This window comes from Microtus ochrogaster, chromosome 19, assembly GCF_000317375.1.
Source record: "Microtus ochrogaster isolate Prairie Vole_2 chromosome 19, MicOch1.0, whole genome shotgun sequence".
NCBI lineage: Eukaryota > Metazoa > Chordata > Mammalia > Rodentia > Cricetidae > Microtus > Microtus ochrogaster.
In genome coordinates, this window is record NC_022021.1 from 30,977,076 (window position 1) to 30,999,674 (window position 22,599).

General features: G+C 44.7%; 1 protein-coding gene across 1 annotated transcript in view; it reads left to right on the forward strand.

Moving 5' to 3' along the window:
- The first annotated feature begins 231 nt into the window (after positions 1–231).
- The window catches only part of Adamts12 (ADAM metallopeptidase with thrombospondin type 1 motif 12), a 238,375-nt gene continuing 216,007 nt past the window's right edge, over positions 232–22,599 (forward strand). Inside the window, exons 1-2 of the mRNA XM_005356634.3 lie at positions 232–599; positions 7,523–7,884. Coding sequence (XP_005356691.1) covers positions 473–599; positions 7,523–7,884 — 489 coding nt within the window. The 5' untranslated portion in view covers positions 232–472. The remainder of the gene's footprint in view (positions 600–7,522; positions 7,885–22,599) is intronic.

Sequence of the window (22,599 nt, forward strand, 5' to 3'; positions counted from 1 at the left end):
TGTTTCCTAGGAGCCTCTGGCTGGCTCTTATTCTAGGGCCTTCCTGGCCAGCTGTCTGGGGTCTCCCCTATTTGGCCCGCGGGAGCCTGGAGGGAGGAGCTTGGGGGAGGAGGGCGTCTCTAAGGAAGATGTGCGAGCTGGCTGAAGGCCGGGCGGGTGGGGAAAGCAGAGGGGTGGGGACCTGCGGTGGGCTGCGCCCCTTGGCTCTGACCCAGTCCACGCTCTGGCCTGCGGAGAGCAGAAGCTCCCAGCTCATTCACTGCCCTTCAGGAAAGGCAGAGAATAAAAGCTCTCTGACCCTCTTCTGCTTCAAAAAAAGCCCCTAGAGCTCGCGGGCAGCCTGCTGGCCGCTCCCTTCCCACGCCTGGACCATGCCCCGCTGCGTCCTCCTGCGCGGCCACAGGCGAGGACTTGCTATCTGCAGCTGAGAGCTAAAACTTTTTTGACTTTTCTTCTCCCCAACAACTGAACCATGCCATGTGCTCAGAGGAGCTGGCTGGCAAAGCTCTCGATGGTGGCTCAGCTTCTTAACTTTGGGGCTTTTGGCCATGGGAGACAAGCTCTGCCAGGCCCGGTTCGCTTCCCAGACCGGAGGCAAGGTTAGTGGCTTTTCTTTATTTGTTTTTCAAGCGGTGCTGGTAGGACAGTGGAACTTGGTCCGTCCTCTACCCCTTCCCCCGCCAGGCAGAGCAGAACTCTGTCTTCTGTCCCATCTAAGGAAAACTGGGCTGTAGGTTCACTCTCCGGCTTTCTCCTGACCTGGGACTTATGGATATTTGGATATTTCCCTACCCACTGAGGGGTGACAGACACCCTTGCTATGAAAGACCCGAGAGCAAGCGATCTCCCCGACCAGTCTCTCCTCCCCCACGCCCGACCTATCCCCTATCTCCCATTTTCAGCCCCCCCCCCTGCAGATTCTGACATGGAAATTTATTTTTATTAAAAAGATCCAGCTGGTCACAGGTAGCCATGGCAGTGTTTCCTCATTTTAAAACTCCGGATCTGGAAGGTAGAAATTTTATTCCGGTCCCCTGCTGAGCGAGCACACTTGGCTGTGTTTGGGTTTCCTGGAAAGATTTAGGGTTTTGTTTTTTCAAATGACACCTCTATTGGGGAAAAAATTATGTCCTGGGGCTTCGCGGTTCTCTACCCTGCTTTGAAAGCTTTTCTCTTTCTAAATTTTGTGATCACTCTGAAGATAATTTGCAGATTATTGTTATTATTATTACTGTTGTTGTTGTTGTTATTTTAAGCCTAATGCCCGGGGAAAAGTGGTGCTGTTGCTTCTGTTTTTTATTGAGCTTAGAAGAGTTTGCTATCGAGAGAGGGCTTCTACGGTGGCAGGGAATTGGGGGGGGGGGCGGGCAGTGTCCGAGCACAGAGATTGCCTGTAAGCCTCTCCTATTGCTCACGATGATCTTCTGGAGTTCGGGTGCTACCATGCCTGGTTTGCAAATGGGGAAACCGGAACTTGAAGACTTTATGAACTTCGTAACAGTGGAACACGGTTTTGAAGCAGGTCTCCATGATGACGGCAATAGCAGGGATAACAGGCACACGCACGCACACATGCACGCATGCACGCACACACGCACGCACTTGCCCGTGTTTAAGGTATTGCTAGCCAGTGTTTTCTGCCCACGCTGCAAAGTCAAATGCTGCTGGAGAATTCCTCTGTGGCGGCTTAGAGAGCGGCCAGATGCAAATCACTCCCTCCCTTTGCTTTACTTGGAAGCCTGAGTGGGCAAACACTGGGGTTAGATGTCAATCAGCCCACACTTGCTTGTGTAAACCGTCCAGATACCATCTCAAGCCCTCAAGTTTAAAACAGCAGCTTTTGTTGTTCTTTGAAAACCAGGGCCTTTGTGAAAGGTCCCTGTTCTGGGGGAGCCCAAACATAGGCCGCCAGCACTTCCCAGGGCATGCGGAGATGATTTCCTTCAAAGACATTCTCCTGGGTTAGCGTCCAACTCTGCTTGCTTTGCATGTTTGTAAGGGAAAATTCATCTTGGTGTAGAGCAGACACTGCTGGGCCTGTCTTGTTCTCTGGAAAGTGGGATATGACTCTTTTCTCTGGTGACCTTTGGGGTATGCTGAGAATATTTGATATTCAGAAGTAGCTCTAAAGTTCACTATGTGTATTAATGATGCAAATATATTTAGATTTTAAGAATGCTTTCAGTTTTTAAGAGCGTTGATCTTTTCATCAGTCTTCATTAATGCATTGATAAGTAATTAATTCTTTGTGCTAAGAAGAAATTTCCTAGTGGGTTTTTATTAGAACTGAGGGGGGGGGGAGAGCAAGAGAGAAGAGAAAAGGAGGGGAGAGGAAAGAGGGGAAGGGGAGGAGAGAGGAGAGCAAGAAAGAAGAGAAAAGGAGGGGAGGGGAAGGGAGGAGAGCAATAGAGGAGGGGAGAAAGAGGGGAGAGGAGAGGAGGTGAGAGCAGAGGGAAAGAGGAGGGGAGAGGAGAGAGAGATGGAGAGAAGAAAAGAGTGGAGAAAGGGGAGAAGAGAGAAAGGGAGGGGAGGGAAGAGGAGGGGAGGGGAGGAGGGAAGAGGAGAGAAAGGAGAAGAGAGGAGAGAGAGGAGGGGTGAGAGCAAGAGAGGAGTAAGGACAAGACATTCTAAAGCTTCCTGGGACTTGACCTGGATTTGACCCCAGATGACCTTCTATTTCTACTCTGTCAGGATTTTTGAGTTGCACCTAAATTCCAAATATTCAAAGCTGCAAACCCAGACATCATCCCACCCATTCTTACTTTTACAAATTGATTGTGTTTGCATGTAGGTATTGAACACTTATGAAATACTCTTTAGCAAGGGCATTGAAGAGAGTCACAGAGCAGCTGGAAAGGGGTCTACGCACTAGTTAACCTTGCTCGTTCTATCTAGTTCTCAGGTTTGCATAGAGTCCCAGTTTCAGTTCTGGGCTGGGCTATAGTTGGGTCCCAGGGCACTTGCTTAGCGCCAGACCCTAAGTCCCATCTCCAGCACCACAAAGACGTAAATATATGAAGGTTTTGGTCCACAGAAAAAGTATGGTGATGAATCTAATCCTTCCCAGGACAGATGAGGCTAATTCTGTAGAACCCCCTTCCTACATCAGGAAGTTGGTGAAAGGATGTGTTACGCCTCTCTAGACTTTCTTGATTTACAACCAAATAGCCAAAGAATAAGATTCCTGGCTTTGCATACAACATGCTTCTTCTCCTCTATATCCAGCATTGGTCTCTGGATTTAGTTTTCTCTGTGCAGACGCTTCCTGACAAGTGATTACTTGTTAAAAGCCCATCAGCAGTTACAAACTCTGTTGTCGGAGATACCCCCTAACACACTCATCTTATACCACACCACATCTTAGTGCACTGTTCTGCAGAGCACGGTGGCCACTTTTGTGACTGTGTGGCCGAATGCCTTCCTCATCTAACTCCTGCTTCCCGGCATTGCAAGAGTAACACACCCAACACCTCTAATCCAAGAAAAGAGCAAAATGCAAAGTCAATTGCTGCTCTTGGGACATTATAGAGTGAGAAGACCAGAACTTAGGCCACTGTAGTTCCAAAGCCACCTATGCTGTCTACAAGGCACTGGTAACTTCTGCGTTCCATTTTGCACTTGGTGACTCTGTGATAGCTATAGGACAAGCACTTTATCTCATTTCAGAGATGGGCTCTGGCTACACAGGCTCATAGAAGATCATGGGGGAAGTCTAATCTTTCATTTCTCCTTGGAAACAAATCTATTAGAAGAAAATTATTCTAGCATTTTTTTTATTGTAAGAAGAGATTTCACAATTATGTCATTTTGTGGTATTTATAATGAATTATCTGGTCAGTAGATAATTATTAAATGGTTAGGAAGCAAAGCCAAACTTTTTTTTTTTTTAGAAAAAAAAGCCAATCAATTTTATTGACTTCTATAAAAAATGGCTGCACAGTGAGAACAACCTGTGGAAGATTATTATGGAAATAAACCTCTATGTTAGTAACAACTCTTAAATAAAGAGCCTACGAAATTCAATTACTACTACGAGAAATAATTAATAACAAATATAGATGCTCCCTCTTTGGCAGAAGTCACACCAAAATTAGAGTTATACAGAAAAGGTGAGCATGGCTGCTGAGCAGAGTCAATGACCTGACTCATGGGTTAGTTTTGCAACCATAACATATAGATCTTACTGGAGCATGGGAACAGATCATCAGTCTCTCATCCTCCGCTCTTCTTCTTAAGATGAAGGCCAATGATGGTCTGGTGTTTTGTCTTTTCAAAATGCTGTGTACCCACAGTTGCTCCTAGAGCTTCTCATGAAGTTTCTTTTCTACAGGTTTCAAGTAATTAAAACCTGTGGTTTAGGTTTTCAAATATAGTTTCCATCCAGGCTTCTCATTTGTTTCTACAAATGCCAATGTAGCCTTTTGTATAGTTTTCCTGTCTCAGCCCCTTGTCCTTCTCCCAGGCTTAAGGATGCCAAGTGGACATTTGGTTGTCTGTAGTGGAACCTCCAGAGGCAGTCAAAACAGAACACAGAAGTGAGCTCTGAGTTCAGTTTTCACAGGTGTGACTGAAACCTCTCTTTCTGTCTGAGATCAGAATAGAAGCCAAGAAAAATGCATTCGTTTATTTTCTGTTTATTTCTCAAAACACCTGAGGCAGCTAATATATGCGGAAAAGAGTTTATCTAACTCTAGCAATGTCACTTAAGGTTTACAGAGAAACCCACAGGATCTTCAGGTCTCCTCCTCCCCAGTGCTAGGATTGGTAGTGGACATCCCCACCCCTGCGGTTTTACTCAGATGCTGGAGTCTGAACTCGGATCTTCACACACTTTACTGAGCTATCTCCATAGTGTCCCTCCCCAAGAGAACTTCTTTTGAGAAAAGTAGTCCGAGTCTTTAGAGTAACCATATCTGAGCACTCACCCGGCAGAATAAGACCTTTTTTTGCCTGTGTTGTTCCTCCGCTGCTCCAGCCTCTGTTGAAGTAACAGTAATTAAGGGCAGGACCAGAAGGCTGCAGAAGGAAACTATGTCTCCACCACTGTAGCTGACTGCTCTGCTCTTAACTGGGGTCTGATTGTGGAGGGGCAGGAAGTGCCCATCCTGGAGTTGGTCCAGACATTTCTGGAGGAGTGAATGGGAAGTAAATGTGTGAGGGGCTAGTTGGTTATACTCCTCAGTTCACAGAACACCATTGCCTTCAGTTCATTGATAACTTTTGTTTTTTAGTTATTGATGCTTTTTTTTTGTCATAATTCCCCATGGAAACCCTTTCAAATGAGTTCCACATGTAGTTTTTTGTTTGCATGTGCTTTGGAAAACTTAATTGTGTGTGTGTGTATGTGTGTGTGTGTGTGTGTAGGTGTGTGTGTATTCCAGTAATACCAGTATCCCTGTTTGGATTTTTCTTCTTATTTTTCATTAAACATTGCTTATTAGATTATTATTAAATTCTTCTCATTAAACACTCTTTATAAGATTTATCCCTATGTGGTTTGTGCCTAAATGTTGCAGTTATAACAGGCATGGATATTTTATGTTTAATAAGATTCTTTGTTAGTGCCTGAAAGTGGACACTGTCCTCTGCCCCATATTTCACTGAAGCCTGAAAAGAATGGGTCAAAAAAATTAGGATTGAAGGAAGTTGCTTATGAGGAAAAGCACCTTCTTGTCTTCCCTTAAGTCCAATTCCTTCAAAGACCATCATCATAAATTTTTACTGATTTATGACATATATATATATGTCATAAATCAGTAAAAATATATATATATATATGACATACAGCCTGTGACTACATACAACCCGTGACAACTTACAGCCCATGATGACATACATCTTGTGATGACATAAATCCTACGATGACATACAGTCATGATGACATACAGCCTGTAATGACACATAACCTATGAGAACATACAACCCAGGATGACATACAGCCCATGATGGCATACAGCCAATGATTATATACAGCCTGTAATGACATACAACCTGTGATAACACACAACCCATGATGATATACAGCCAATGATGACATACATCCTGTGACAACATAAAACCTATGATGACATATAATCATGATGACATACAACCTGTAATGACACACAACCTATGAGAACATACAGCCCATGATGGCATTCAGCCTGCGGTGATGACATACAGCCTGTGATGATGATGATGATACTGAGATTCTGCCTCTGAGAGTATCAGGAATATGTAATATTGAACATCAAAGGCAGTGTGAAGTAAAGCCATCCTGGGAAGTACAAACATGAGCCCTCAGTAGAAAAAGCTAGAACTTCAGTTGTCTGGGGATGTTAGGAGAATGGAACTCTGGTTTGCTTCTGTCTTTTGAGGGGGAGGGGGAGGTCTCACTGTTTAATTCAGATTGGACTCAAATTCTTGATCTTCTATTTTAGCCTCTGCAGTGCCACTATGAATTTCAGCCTTTTGTCTTAAAGCATAGATGAGATTCTGACAGAATGCAGAGACTATAATTGTGAGAATTCTGTGAGCAATGTAGTACATACCAGAAAGTATCTGGTAGATACTTCCCCCCCTTCTCCTTTCCCTTCCCTCCCCTTCTTTCCCCTTTCCCTCCCCTCCCCTTCTTTCAATGATTCCCTGGTTCCTATTTCCTTGCCCTCTCCATCTTCTCTCTTTCTTCCCCTCCATCTTTTGCAGAAGGTCAAATTTGGGTGAGTCAAAATGAGTATTCTGGTGCATTGCAGGACCACCTGTCCCCATTAGAATCCCTGTACATCTTAGTACTTTATGTTCTTAACTAACAATGGATCTAATTAGTAACGAATTGTCCTTCTGGGTTTTAGAGTAAGTAAACCAAACCTCCAATGACTCAGCAAAATGCATTTCCAGAGCGGCAATTTTCATCGTTTGAGCCAATGCCTTAGATTCAAAAATGTGTCCTCATTTTTATTGAGTGTATTTAAATCCCAAGCCCACTTAAGTACCCTGCTACATTGTGGGTCACTCTGATGCTGTCATAGGTGTGAGGTTTTGTTGAGGTAAACACGGACCATGTATGATGAGTTCGCCGTGTGGTTAGACTTTTTTCCCCTACAGTCTGATATAGGAAGACATTCTTGAGGACTGAAGCACCATGCCATGAACTGGAGATCTGTAGTTCATATTAGTGGATCCTAACCTGGCAATGTCCTCTTTGGCATACTGATCCTGCTTCTTTCCTTGTAGTATTCCTCATGAATTAAATCTCATCTTCAGTGGACTGTGATAGAATAGCTGGTACCCAAAGGTCTACTGTAGGTCAGCTCGGACTGACTGCTGCACACCATTGAAGACAGATGCTGTGCACATGTTCATTGCTCAGAGGGCTTCACGGGGACAGTGTTAATGTGGGGGAAACATTCTCTGAGCTTTAAGTCAGTGGTAGTTTTGCAATCAGCAAGCGGCAGCAACCTCAGTCCCAAATGGAAGTGGGTTTGTCTTGTTTGTTGTACTCAGTTTGGATCTCTGAATTTTACTCTGTTTTCGTTTCCTACAGAACATTTTATCAAGGCCCTGCCAGAATACCATGTGGTGGGACCAGTCCAAGTAGATGCCAGCGGGCATTTTCTGTCTTATGGAGTGCAGCATCCTGTTACCAGCGGCAGGAGAAAGAGAGCTGCGGGTGACTCTGAGGACCAGGTGTACTATAGAATTTCACATGAAGAAAAGGACCTGTTTTTCAATTTGACAGTCAACAGGGAGTTTATGTCCAATGGCTACGTTGTGGAGAGGCGGTATGGGAACCTTTCCCAGGTTACGATGGTGACTTCCTCAGGCTCACCCTGCCATCTCAGGGGCACAGTTCTGCAGCAGGGCACCACAATCGGGACAGCAGCCCTCAGTGCCTGCCAAGGACTGGTGAGTAACCACCCCACCCCCCATCCCCCCACCCCCATTATGTCCCCTTTCTGCTCTATATCTTAGCCTGTAAACCCTATATTAACAGGTTCACAGGGGACTGGTTCTATGACAATTGCGCCCTGTGGTCGGGGCAATCCTGGCTTCCAAAGGAATTGAAAGAATGTAGATAGTGATTAAATATAATCAGTTTTGTGGAGCAAAGAATAAAGGTAGGAGGGATAGTGATTCTAAGAAGGCAGAGAGAGAACAGTTTGTTTTTTTTTGTTTTTTTTTTAAATTTATTTATTTATTGAGGATTTCTGCCTCCTCCGCGCCACCGCCTCCCATTTCCCTCCCCCTCCCCCGACCAAGTCCCTCTCCCTCCTCAGCTTGAAGAGCCATCAGGGTTCCCTGACCTGTGGGAAGTCCAAGGACCGCCCACCTCCATCCAGGTTTAGTAAGTTGAGCATCCAAACTGCCCAGGCCCCCCCAAAGCCAGCACGTGCAGTAGGATCAAAAACCCATTGCCATTGTTCTTGAGTTCCCAGTAGTCCTCATTGTCCGCTACGAGAGAGAACAGTTTGGAACAAAGCTGGAAAAACAGCAGGGGAGTTTGAGTGCTCTTTCCTCCCTGGGGCAGCCCTAAGGGCCACCTGCTGATTGACTCTCTGTCTTGCCTTGAATTAGGGAACTCTGATTTGGACTGAGGAAGAATGTTGCCAATACTGACTGTGGCTGTTAGGTTGTAACAGTTGAAGATTTGCACTTGGTCCTCAGACTTCCTGGAGGACCCTGAACTGTCAGGAGATTTTGTTGGTCTTGTGTTTCTTTTGTTTCCTTTTCTTTTTCCTTCTGTAAAACAGAGGCAATGAGAAAACAGGCTCAGAGAAGGGTTGTAAACAATGTGGCCATCTGTTGTTTGAATAAAGTTTTACTGAAACACATTTGTATACAGAGATTTACATGGAACCCGTGGCCCCTTTCAGGCGGCACAGCAGAACTGAGCAGCTCGGATGGAGTCTGCTTATGGCTCTGGAAGCTGAAAATGCTCTCAGGCTTCCATGGAAGAAGTCCCCTGACTGTTGCTGTGATGTGTGCTAGGGATTAAGGGCATTAATCCACAGCTAAGCCTCAGGGGGTGTTTAGTACATAACCATATTTAATGAATGTCATCTCCCTCCTTTCTTCTTTTAACATTTCTAAAATGCATGGCCCTTGATGTGGCTTGTGTGAAGTCTCTCTCCCTCCCACCTTTCTTTTCTTTTCTTTTCTTTTCTTTTCTTTTCTTTCTTTCTTTCTTTCTTTCTTTCTTTTTTTCTTTTTCAGCAAACACGTGAGGAAGCTTAGACGTGACTAGTTTTCTTGTACTGGTTAATGTCAGTGTACATTTCCACTACTATACACCGCCTCTCAAAGTGTAACAACATTTGCTTTTCAGTTTTCACCCATGTTTATGCATTGGTGAAGCTGTGGGTTACATGGTGCAATACTTGACTAGCGTCTTTGAAGACTCTAGTTCAGTCTCTAACAGTGGTAGACAAAAGCGCGAATGTAAAAGATTGACTCCTCCACCCTTTACTTCTAGTAGCCTCCACGGTGACAGCTCCTCAGCTACTGCAAGGGAAAGGGCTTAGGAGCTAGGCTGAGGTTTGCTGAGCTTCCCCTCAAGTTGAAAGGAGGGGCCACCTGCCCTCACAGTATAAGCCTGGCTGACTACCTGGGCTGGTCATCAGAACCTGGGCTGTCTCTACCCCCTCTTTCCCCCCTCCTCTTCTTTTGGAGACGATGATAAACCAGGTTCAGAGCAGAGAATGGCACACTGTGGTGACCTGCTATATCCTGAAGCTTCTTCATAAAGGAAGATGTTTCAGAATCCTGAGGGTTACGGTTGCTCTGAGGCTTGCCAAACAAAGTCACTCGGACATCACCATTCTTGCAGAAAGCATTTGTACTGTCTTCCCTCACTGTCCTTCCCTGAGAATTCCCAATCTACATGGCTTAGAATGCTCTATCTGCATGGTTTGGTCAAGCAACATGCCAACTAACCAATACACCACAGATTTGCTTGCTTGAAATGTATCACAAACCTGGTCTCTGGGACTCACGTTCATGGACGTCCGAGAAGCCTGGCCTGGAACATTTGTTCTGAGCCCTGGATCCGCATTAGGATCGCCTGAGAGGTCTTATGATCTGAATGAAAATGTCCACAACACACCCCATTTCTTTGTGTGCTAACCAAATATTAATGAAGTGTGTGTCTGTTGCCTGGTATCTTATGTCTGAGGTGCTGAGATTTAATTGGTCTGATAGTGGAGCCAGGCACCTGTCTTTCCTTAGGCTTCCCAGGTGAATGTAGCTAATCAATGTTACCAGGAAGAGGGGTCTAATTAGCGGCTGGCCAGCAATACAGCAGCTGTTCTTCCTGGGGATCCTAACAGGCAGCCCCGGGGCAGGAAGTTCTCTTTTCAAGGGAAATTGCTCAGGAGCCTTACTTTTGCCTTAGGGATAGAACGCTAGGATCTCTTCAGCTTCCACGTGTTCAAGGAGCAGCGAATAAATACTACCACGCAGGCATTTTCAGAATCAGATTTCAGCGTCATACTAAATACAGGAAGCCACAGGGGTAGTCAAGATAACAAAAATTTTAACTCTTAGAGCCAAATCATCTGGATCATTTTGTTAGAAATACTTCAATGGCATTGCGTGTGCGTGTGTGTATTCTCACATATGATTTAGAAATTCCAGGTGACCTAAAATGGTACCAGAAGCCAAATAAGTTTTTCCGTTTGGTAAGCTCATAGCTGCCTGCTGTTAAGTTTGTTAGCTAGTGTACCAAAATGGTCAATGCCCACTTAGAGTGGTCCTGGTCAGAAGTTGGTGGATGGACTTGCATCTGACTTTGCTTGACCACATGCCTGGAATCTGACCTTTGGAACGTTCATGCTCTCTTTCACCCAGGCATGACCTCACCCCGAGAGCATTTGGGAAGCCTTTTGGAGGAATGGCACACACACGTTCATGGTGTGCTAGTTAGTTTTCTTCAACTTGACACAAACTAAGGGTCCAAGGGAAGGCAGAACCTCAATGACAGAATTGCTCCCATCAGACTGGCCTATGGGGATTTCTGTGAGGGCATTTTCTTGATTGTTGATTACTGGGGGGGAGGGGGGATGGGCCCGGTTCACTGCTGGTGATGTCACCTCTGGATAGGAAGTCAGAGCAATCCATAAGTATTGTTTTACCATGGTCTCTGTGTTACTGAAGCATGCCTCTAGGATCCTGACTCCTGTCCTGGCTTCCCCTGATGACAGCCTGTGAGGTGGGAAACCATTTCTTCTCCAAGTTGATTTGGGTCATTATTTTATCATAGTAACAGAAACTGAATGCGGAAACCGGAACATCTACTTCTCACTTCCGGGGCTCGGTGATCATGTATTCTTTGCTCAGGTGTGGTCTCTTCTGGTCTTTTCTTCTTCTTCTTAAAGTTGTCAATGAGGTTTCCTAATCTGCTCTGGAGCAGGGCTAAATAGTTTCAAAGTGAAGATCCATGGGAAACGGCTCCTACAAAGCTGTGGAACAGCTTTCTTCAATTAATACCCTCTTTCATAGCTCAGGTCCCCATCGCCATGGAAGCTCCCTCCAGACTGGGTAACCCCATCCTCCGCTGCATAGTACCTGTCTAGCATGCTCATCATCCCATCTCCACAAGATGTTCATACATTTGAAATGGTGGAGTTTGTTTCGTTTGAAAGCCTCGTGGATTTGTTCTCGTCTAAGCTGTCTGATGGAGACAGCAAAGCCTTCAATGAGTTATATTCTGGTTGCAGCCTCAGAAAGAGTTAGAATGCCAGTGGGTATGGTCTGGGGTTTGCTGCTGGTAGGGGCCTTAAGGGATTGGTTCCAAGTGAGTCTGTTGTATTTCAGTTCATATTTATGCACTGGAGGGGTAGTACAAAAGTTAGACTCCGTACTCCCACCCCACACAGAGCCAGGCTTGTGATTTCATGGGTACTCTACTTCCACCAATACCTTTGTTTAGTCACCTTCTTCACTGAGTATCCTGGTCAGTAAACACTTTTTTCCCTGGTCCCATCCTTTCTTACACAGTCTTTTTAAAATGAATGCTGGTCTTGGCTTGCCAACTCTTGCCTGGATTCCAGCCCTTGCCGAGGGAAGAGATGATTGTGGGTCTTCTTAGGGCCACCCAGCCCTGACTTTTATTCAGTTCTGGCCTTCTGCTTTCTTTTCTCTTTAGGAACGCTGAGAGTTGCTTCCTCGTTTAGATTCAAATGTGTACTAAAATTGGAAGCCATTATTTTCCTAGTTTTTTTTTAAGTCAAAATTTTAATTTTGAGTTAGTTATGGATTCATATGTAGTTGCAAGAATCCAGGAAAAAAAAACAAACGCCGTGTACCCTTTGCCCATTTACCTCTAATGGCCACAGTCTTGCAAAATCACTGTATGATAACAAGCAGAATTTTGACATTGGTGCAGTCAACAAGTCAAGCATGTCCATCATAATAATTCCCTCAGTCCCTTGTAGCTGCAACCATTTTTCCTGCCTTATTAAGTCGGTCCCCTTGGCCCTCCTCCTCCCAACCCACCCATGTGCCCTTTGATGTTTACATTAAGTTCAGTATCCCCTCCAATTCCTTTTAGTGTGATATATGATACTTAAGCAGAGATTCCTTCCCCTTCTTCTCCCTCCCTTCCTGTCCACCTCCCCTCCGTTTTCTTCCCCCTTTCCTCTCCCCCAGGCTTTCCCTTCCCCCCACCACCAAACTCTTCCCTTCTTCATTTGCTTAAGTTCTCCAGAGCCATTTATTGAAAGTCCGTATTTCCTCTCTTAAATTGCTTTCGTGCTTTTATAAAAATGCCCCGGTCAAGTTTTTGAGTCTAGTTCTGAGTTTCGGTTCAGCTCTAATAGCCTGCACCTTTCATTACCCAGCTTGTAATTAGCTTTGAAGCCAGTGGACCGATCGCTCCGCTCTTGTCTCCTTTCTCTGAACTGTTTTAGCGATTCTAGCTCTCCTGACTTCCCGTAGACATTTTTAAATAATCCTGTCAACCAAAACTTGATGAAATCTTGATAGGAATTATTCTGAACCTATATATGAACTTGGGGAGAAATTATATCCGGGCTGTGTTGACTTTTTCTGGAATTGAATGGTATTTTCATTCAATTGTTTTTTTCTAGCAGCTTTGTGTAGTTTTCGACATTTTAGTCTTATATATGTATCTAGTTTATATAGTAACTGTATGTAATAGAGCAGGGCATCATATTCTGTGATCTCTGAGTGCCCGGAGAGGGTTCTTGTATACCAAAGGATGACTGATGTGTTACCCATGTTTGGGCATTTGGGTTGTCTCTCTATAGTGAATGTACTGAATCGTGATTTCAATTCCTTGGTTACATACTCAGGAACAGGATTGGTGAATCACAGAGTAATTAAATACTTCAGTTTTTGAAAAATCTCCATACCATTCTTGAAGTGACTGTTCTAAGTTACACTCCCATCAGCAGTATAACCAGGTACCAGGCCACTTTTTCCACATGCTCGCCACCACTTGGTGCCATCCTCCCAGCATGGTAGAGAATAGAGGACCAAAGATCTCAAAGCCTTTGGTTCAACTAGAAAATCTAGAAAGATTTCACTGACAGACAGAAGTAGAAGTCCTCGAGCCTCCGTGGATCAAACATATGAGAGAGGGAGGAGAAACAACTCACTCAGTGCATTACCTCAGAGAATTAAAGTGGTGGTATTGAAGCCTGAAGTTCCTTTCTGGCACTGATCTGCATAGTAATGTTATTTGATTATTTATGTACAGCACTAAAATCACAGGCAACAAAAGAGCTACACAAGACTATAAAACCAAAAGTTTCAAACTAAAGAGAAAGATCAACAGACTACAAAAGATATATATTCATATTTATTATATATAAATATTCATATTAATTATATATAATATTAATATTCATTATATGCATAAATATTCGGTACTTTGGTTCATTAATTGGCTTATGAACAGTAGTTGGGTGTCTTTGTCCAGATTATTGGCACACTACACTAAGTCTGCTTCTGAAAAGTTTCTGATGAGCTTTGTCTTGCTAGTGGGCGCTCCTTTGTTCTCATCAAACAGGAGATCTCTCTGCTCCAATCACAGTTAATTATTGTTCATTGAAATACATTTTCCCTTTGTTTAAAAGTGCTGGCTCATCATTATTTGTCTCCGGTTGTGTCTGTGTCCTTTGCTTCTTTCCGTACACTTTGCAGAAGAAGTACCCTCTATGATTACTATTCTCTAGTCTTATATGCTCAGATGACCTCCATCTGTCATCTACGTATGCATCATATTTATATATATATTTATTATATATATAATATATATCTCTACGCCTATTTCTATATGGATGTATGCATAGTTTTGAAGTCCAGCATGCAACCCTGTTACCTCCTTGGAACTTCAACAGTTAATTTCCCTTGGTGCCTGGAAACCTCATAGGGACCCCAAACCCCACACACTCTAAGCTCCAGTTGATCTCCCCTCCTCCAGTTTTCTCATTCCTATGCTTGTCACCTCCACTCTTCAGTGGCCCAGCATCAATCCCCTGGGATATCGTATCACTAACGTCTCTCTTTCTCTCATACTCTATATCTGTTCTTGTCACCTCCACTCTTCAGTGGCCCAGCATCAAGCCCCCTGGGATATCTTACACTAACGTCTCTCTTTCTCTCATACTCTGCATCTGTTCTTGCCAGCAAATCCCATCGGCTCTGTCTTTAAAATATGTTCAGAATCTGCAGTCTTGTCACCAGTGCGACTAACACGTCAGCCCGTTTATTCTCAGCGGGGACAGTGTGACTCTCCAGGGTATGTTTGGGAATATCTGGAGAACTTTTTTGATTGCTGTGACTGGGGAGGAGGGAATGGTTTCTGCCATCTGGTGAGAAGAGGCCAAGTGTGATGCTTTCACAATAGGAAACCGGTGGTCCAAGATCTCAGTAATCTTGAGGTTGAGAAACCCTTGCCTAGTCCTCATCTCCTTCTGCCATCTGGATACTGCTTAGACCTTCCCAGTAGTTCCCCCCACTTCTTCTTGAATGGCTTCCTTGAAGCCATTGCTCACGGCAGCCAGCCTGGTCTTCATGTCTGCACGCAGCAACACTCATCTGTTAAAGCCTGCTGCTCGCTGTACATCAAAGAAGAGAGAAAGCTGAATCTTTTGTTTGGTTTCCAGGTTATTCTCTCTCTGGCTTGGCACTGCCCCCCGCCAGCCTTCTGTCCAATATACTCTTCTTCAGAACTATGCCTTTTCTCTGCTTCTCAAATGACTCGTCTCGTGGCCTTTGGGTCTGCTTTTCTTTCTATCGAGAGCCCCCGCCACTCCCAAGCTCTGATTTCTATTTAGTTTATTTCCTTATCTTTAGATCTTTAGCTTAAAGTCTTTTTTTCTAACCCATACTACAAAGGACTCTCCGGTATTCAAGCACACTGCTTATTCCATTTTTTCTTATTCACTCTTTCTTTCTTACAAATTTGCCATTTTTATTTGTTTATTTATGTACTTCATGTGTATACATGTGTTTGTGCTTGTGTGTGTATGTGTACATGGTGTTCTTAAGGTCAGAAGAGTACTCTCAGGAATCCATTCTCTCCTACCTCTTTGTAGGATCTAAGCATTAAACCCAGAATATCATGAGTAAGACTATATCCATCAAGTCATCTCCCTGGCCCTAAAAAACCCTTATGGATCCTGATATTTTACTTCATTCTACTTTACTTTTTCCTTTACCTTGTCTTGTTCACATTATGTTCCATGATGGATGTTCCGTAACTTATGGTTGGATGGATGAGCCTTTCTATGACAGACCTTCCCAGGCATTGTTTCCAAATCAGATCACAGTACCTGTCTACGTAAATAGTGGCTTGGTATCCATAGTTCACTCTCATAGTGCAGACTGGTCCCCGAGCCACATCTGGTAGTCATGGTAGCATCGGGCTGTTGCAGCTGCTCTTTGGTCTTAGTTCATGGCTTTAAGAGCACTGTGTATCCGGTCTACCTTCGTGCTGGCCTTGATGACTTCAGGAAAGGATACTTGCTACCTTTGCAGTTCTGAGACTGGTCCAACCCTTCCCTGCAAAGAGCCTCAGAGTCTTAACTACAAACTTCAGAAGGAATTTTAAAGAGGTTTTCTCATAAACAGAAGGAAAATACAACACCCACACACACAGTGCACTCATTCTGTCTGTGTTCAGCTTTCAGGCTGTGCCTTGAGTCCAGCTCTGAGAGGGTTGCTGGCCAGATCTCTCCCTGTTAAAGGATGCATGCAACACATGTTTCTCTCCTGAGTCCTAAACCCAACCATGAAGCCTTTGAGAATGGAGGAAATATCAGTTTGTCTATCATCTATTGATGGCAGGCCTTTTCAGTTCTTTCTGGTGTTACATTTTTTCCCAAGGGACCTTTGCTTCAAGGGAACCCCCAAGATCAGGCTCCAGGTCTCGCTGTGCAGTGTGGACAATGTGTACCTGCAGAGATGCTTCCTCAGAGAGTAGAGGGGGCTGAACCCTAGCTCTAGGTCAGCTAGCTGACACAAGCCATGCCTGCGCTTGAAATCAAGTTCTGCCTACCAGAGGGAAAGAAACCTCTAATCAAACACCTTTGATTAAAGTGATTGTCATCCTAGATGGGGGGGGGCCTTTATAAAATTCACTTGTTTGGAGGGGAACCTTTAAATTGCCCTCTACCTGTCCCTTGCCCCCAGTGCTTTCTTGTAAAATAAATCCTTACTGTCACACCCCCTGAGCTTTTTCGTCCACAGTGTTTGTCCCAGCTTTGTGGATCGGGGGTGATAATCACCTGATGACATAATATTCCATTGTGATCATGTTTTCCAAAGCCTGAGTCATTCATTTTTAAATACTAGTGTGAGGAGGAAGAGGAGATGCGTATGTAGTGTGTGTGTGTGTGTCTGTGTGTGTGTGTGTCTGTGCGTGTGTCCACGTGCACACATGTGCATTAATCAAATGTGCATTAATCAAATAGACTTTTCCCCGTGTGCTGACAAAAGTCCTCACCAGGTCATCCTCCCAAGAGCTCATTGACTTCGAGGTAAAGAGGAAGTCTGTTTATTTCCTGAAGTGTCGGGCTCTTCATTTCCGAGCCTTCTTAAATAACGACTTGGAGCAGTTACATAAAGGATACCATTGTGTGAGCTTCTGGAGCAAAGTCCTTTGTGGATCGTCCCAAGCTTCTGAGGCAGTGACACATTCCTGCTGAAATACGTGCTGGAGAGTCACTTAGGAAAACAGCCCTTGTCTCCTGGCCTGCCAAGTCGTTCTGAGATAAAGAAAGACTTCTGTTTTTGTCATGGAAACGAACGAAATGTGTGCTCTGAAAAGAAATGTAGCCCCCCCTTTCCCTGTGACACCGGAGGCCCTGGAGCTGTGGAACAGTCTAGCAGGTTCTAATGAAGAAGCTTTCAATTAGGAAGGCTATGCTGTTACATTTTGAACACTTTAAACTTGTTAGATTCTAATTTCCCCGACAGCAAGGATTAAGTATTGTCTTGCTGTGCTCGTGCTAGGAGCGAGGATTAGTGGCATTAAATATGTCCTGTGATAGATGGCATCGCTAGGGGAGGTATGTTTCAGGCCATGAACAGCCTCAGAGGCAGTCCAGTACCGGGCCAGTTGGAAAGCCCTGCTGGTTCCTTTACCACACACAGAAAGAATGCGACTCTTTCTGAGCTCTTACTCTGGAACTCCAGATGAAGTCTGCTGTTGTAGCTGAGAAGTCCAACCCACTGGCCAGCTATGTGGGAAAACTCGCCCGCCCCTCGGGCTTCCTGCCTGCTTCCCAATCACGAATGTGGGGCTCATTTGTGGGAAGGACTCATCTGCGTGGCCGTTGGTTGCCTGAGATCAGGGGTCATTCTTCCTTTCTAGGGGAAGGAAAACAAATGCTCTGTTTATCCCCTGCCTCTGTTTCAAGATGAGGAATTTCCCCTGACTTCTGACCTTTGGGGTGGCTGTTCAAACCCACACTGACTCAGATGTGAGACATCAGATGGAACCTCTGACTGGTAGATTACCTCCTGTCTCTGTGCATGCTTAGTGGGGGCAGGCTCTTAAACACAGTGGGCCCCCACCTCCCTTTTGTCTTTTTAATACCTTTCTTTAGGTTTTCTTTTTTATTTAAAAGTTCTTTTTTTCAATTTGTGTGCCACCAACCACAGTTTTTCCTCCTTCCCCCTTCTCCTGCCCTCCCTCCCAACCTTCCTTCCATCACCCCTCCCCCTCCCCCCCACATCCATTTCTCAGAAAGGATAAGGCCTCCCAGGGGGAGTCAACAAAGTCAAGCATATCAAATTGTTTCTACCTAATACATTCCCATAATGATGGATTGGAAGTGGCACAAAGAGACCAACAATACCTGTACTTGGAGATGCAGCATTATTTTATCCACTGCCTGGGTCCTAGAGTCAGGAGCCCTCCCCGAACGGTATACTTTGATGTGGCCTGGGATGAACAGTCTAATAGGAATAGAAATTTCAATCTCTGATCATGTTTGTTGTTTTGGGCCTCTGGCTAAGCAGAATATCATGGTGGGGAAAAAAATTACTTACGCTATGCAAAACTAACTGGGAAGCAGAGAGAGGAAGGGATGTTTTCAAAAAGCTTCTGGGAGTATGATCCTGGTAACCTAGCTTCCTCCGCAAGGTGCTGTTTCCTAAATGTGCCCCCAATGTGCCATTGCCTGAAAACCAAGCCTGTTATTCTGGGAATGAAATGCACCTTCCAAGGAGCACCTCAGCAGGGGACCAGATTCTCAGTACATGGGCCTGTGGGAGGTATCGGACCATGAGGGTCAGCACCTCGTTCATGGATGAATTCATTGACGGACGGTTCCATACATGAGTGGGCTCTGAGGAGGTGGGGCCTAGCGATCAGAGAAAGCTCTTTCACCTTGTGTTTCTACCACCTAGTCTACTTTGCCTCAGACCCAAAGCTGGCCTTGAACTGAAAGAGTAGCTAAAACGACAAGTCCTTCCTTTAAATGGTTTGTCTTGGGTGTTTTTGTCAGGGTGAATGGACAGCAAAGGCTTTAGCACTTGAGTCTTCGAGAGAGATTTAAAATGCAAACCATAACAGAAGAATCTCAGTGATTTAGCGAGATTCAGATAAAGATCCAAGGGGCTGGGGAGACAGCTCAACTGGTAGAGAACTTGCCATGCAAGCAGGAGGACTGGAGTTTGGATCCCCAGCACCCATGTAGAAAATGGATATGTGAAGGAGGAAGGTCATTGGTAATAAACAAACTGCCTTGGCCCATTTTGATAGGCCACCCCTTAGGTGGGTGGAGTAGGCAGAACAGAATGCTGGGAGGAAGAGGAAGTGAGCTCAGAGGCCATGCTCCCCTCTCCCAGGCAGACGCCATGAGGCAAGCTGCCAGGTCAGACATGCTGAATCTTTCCCGGTAAGACTGATGCTACACAGATTATTAGAGATGGGTTGATCGGGATATGAGAATTAGCCTGTAAGGGCTAGAGTTAATGGGCCAAGCAGTGTTTAAAAAAAATACAGTTTGTGTGTTGTTATTTCGGGGTATAAGCTAGCCAAGCGGCCAGGAGCCGGGCTGTGAGAAGAGGCCCGCAGCTCCTACTACAGATATGGGATAGTATACCTTTAATCCTGGCACTGGGGAGGTAGAGACATAATGATCACAGGGCTTGATGGCAAGAGATGCTAGCTGAACTGGAAAGCCACAGGCTCAATGAAAGACATAGTCCCCCCAAAATAAGTTAGAGAGTAAACCATGAAGATACGCAGCATTGGCCTCTGACTTCTTTATGCATGTGCATGCATTTGTACACACATGTGCACATGCACTGGAACACGATGAGCTCATGTGTGATATATATTCAGACTGAGGAGACCTATGGGACGTTGCACACCCAAATAGGAGCGGTTATAGTGACCCAAATATATCTCATCACAGTCCTTTTCTGCTCACCATGCCGTTTTGTTATGTGCACCAACGTGAACAGAACAGCTGCTGGCCCTTCTTAGATTCTTTTATTCTCAACTATCTGGTGGGTGTGCCAAGCTATGATGCCGGTTTGTTGTCTTCATCTAGCTGTTAAGAAGAGACAGGCTTTCTGGGACACACAGTGACAGTTGGCACTGTTTCCGTTTTCGTTCTCACCCCCAGGGATGGTCTGGATGTTAAACTTGGGTTGAGGATGGGGAGACGCTGGTGCTGCAGATAAGGTCTTAACAGTGCAGGTGTGGGGCTGTCCAAGGTGGTGATTAACGTCTGGGTATAATAGGGGTGACAAACCGAGAGTCAGACTTCCTTTTCGGCAGACTCCCCTTGTAGACTGGACTACCAATCACAGCACAGCTGATAGGCACTGAGGACCGCGGTCAAGCGCTCTGCTCATGAGTGTGGCTACCTCACGTCACCTTAGCTATATCCCTCGCTAAATGAGTGGAGGATCCAGGGAAGGCAAGACTCTGTCTCCCTTTCCATGTCTCCATAAATCATGTGTTAATTCCACAGCTGCCTTGTCTGTCTTCTCTCAGTTAGCTTGTCTGGTTATTTTCTTTTAAGACTTTTCAGAAAGGCACACACACACACACAAAAAAAAAAAAATCCTGTGAAATAGCACAGAATAAGGCATGATTTTATCTGACTTTTCTGAATGGTATGTATTGCTGGGCTTTATCATTTTCCATCCTTAGATATTCCAAGCATTTGTTTAATATATTAATAGTTCCGGCCAGACTTAGTTCTCTCAGCTATCAGATTGTATATTCCCATTTTTACATTCCTTCATAATTCTGTAGCTACATTGACTAAGAAAACAGTATTTTGAGAAACAATGTTATCAGTGATGAAAAGGATTTAATACTAAATGGTCCCACTTAACTGCATCCATCATCTCTTCCTGGGTCATGAGGCATCCCGTCTTTCTTCTAAGTACTCACTCTTCCTTTCGTTTCTCCTAGAATGCTCTTTCAATTTGACTCTGCACTTGGAGTTTCCTCTTCTGAGTCCCCACTCCCGCCATTATGTATCTTCTAGTCTTTAAGAATGGAAAGGACAGGATCACCCCTCTCTCCAGTTGTGATTTTTCTAACTTTCTAGTTTCTTGTTCTCTTGCTTTCCTCTGCTTTAATTTTTATCCCTTTTCCTTCATCTTAAAAATTTGAGAAAGAAATATAGGTGGTTGAGAGGTCACAATAGACCTTAGAGCTAGTCAATCATTTCTTATTTTTTTCCCTCCAGCCTCTGCATAGCTCGATTAGAAGGAAGTCACTTAAGGCAGACTGTCCACTCTAGCAGCGACTCAGTACAAGTCTTTCTCATGACTGTGTACACAGTGGTTACTTCCCATTGCGCTGCTTGTGTGATGTGTACTGGGAGCAAAGGGAGGGATAGACTGATGTACACAAGGCCTACAGGGAGAGTTTTGCCTCGCTCTATGACACATCTATTTGAAATTGTTTTGGAGCAAAGTGTTCATCTGAACCTGAGAGATGGACAAAGGCGGAGGGCAAATGGGCAATGGTCCAGCTTCCTTTCTGGGATATTATCTCCTCTGTCTCTCATCTCCCTCCCTCTGTCCCTCCCTCCCTTTCTCTGTAGACAGTCTTTTCTCTTTGAAAGGCTGTCATGACGGAAAGACTGTAGCCTTGGTGGTGAAAACTTGAGATGTGTTGGTTCACGTTTGCATGTTTTCTCTGGCAAGGATTTTCTCTATTGATGGAGGAAGGTCATTGGTTAATTAAATAAAGAAACTGCTTGCCCTGATAGGTTAGAACATAGGTGGGTGGAGTAAACAGAACAGAATGCTGGGAGGAAGAGAAAGTGAGCTCAGAGACGCCATGCTCCCCTCTCCCGGGCAGACGCGATAGCTCTGCTCTCTGAGGCACACGAGATGAAGCTCCGACCTAGGATGGACATAGGCTAGAATCTTCCTGGTAAGCACACCTTGGGATGCTACACACATTATTAGAAATGGGCTAGTCCAGGTGCGAGAGTTAGCCAAGAAGAGGCTAGATATAATGGGCCAAGCAGTGTTTAAATGAATACAGTTTGTGTGTTGTTATTTCAGGTAAAGCTAGCCGGTGGTGGGAGCTGGGTGGCGGAATGCAGGCCCGCAGCTCCTACTACACTCTATTTTAAGTTAATCCTATTCATTAAGTTGTTTTAATAAAAAATTCAATTTTAACAGGGAACCCTGATTGCTCTTTGGGCTGACAAGGGAGGGGTACTAGATTGGGGGAGGGGGACGGAAATGGGAGGCGGTGGCGGGGAAGAGACAGAAATCTTTAATAAATAAATAAATTTAAAAAATTTCAATTTTAAAAGTAAACTTTTGTTCCTTATTTCTACATTGGCCTGATGTGGTTTAGGCTTAGGATACATATCCTTGGCTATTTTGCGATTTTCTTGGAATTGTGAATGTTCCCAGCTAGATGAGAGTTCCGAAGGAAACGTCTGAACACTCACGGTTCCAGCATCCGTGTCTGTGAAGTCAAGGCTGAGTGATTTCTAAGATCTCATAGAACTCAGCAACTGCCATGCTGGCCTCTCCTCTCATGTGAGGATGAGTGTAAAAACGGCTACATGGTTGTCATGGTTTTACTTTTGTGTGGGTAAAAGCACTCTGAAAATTGAGAGTGCGAAGGCATAGTGAGATGTAATAGCCCATCTCACA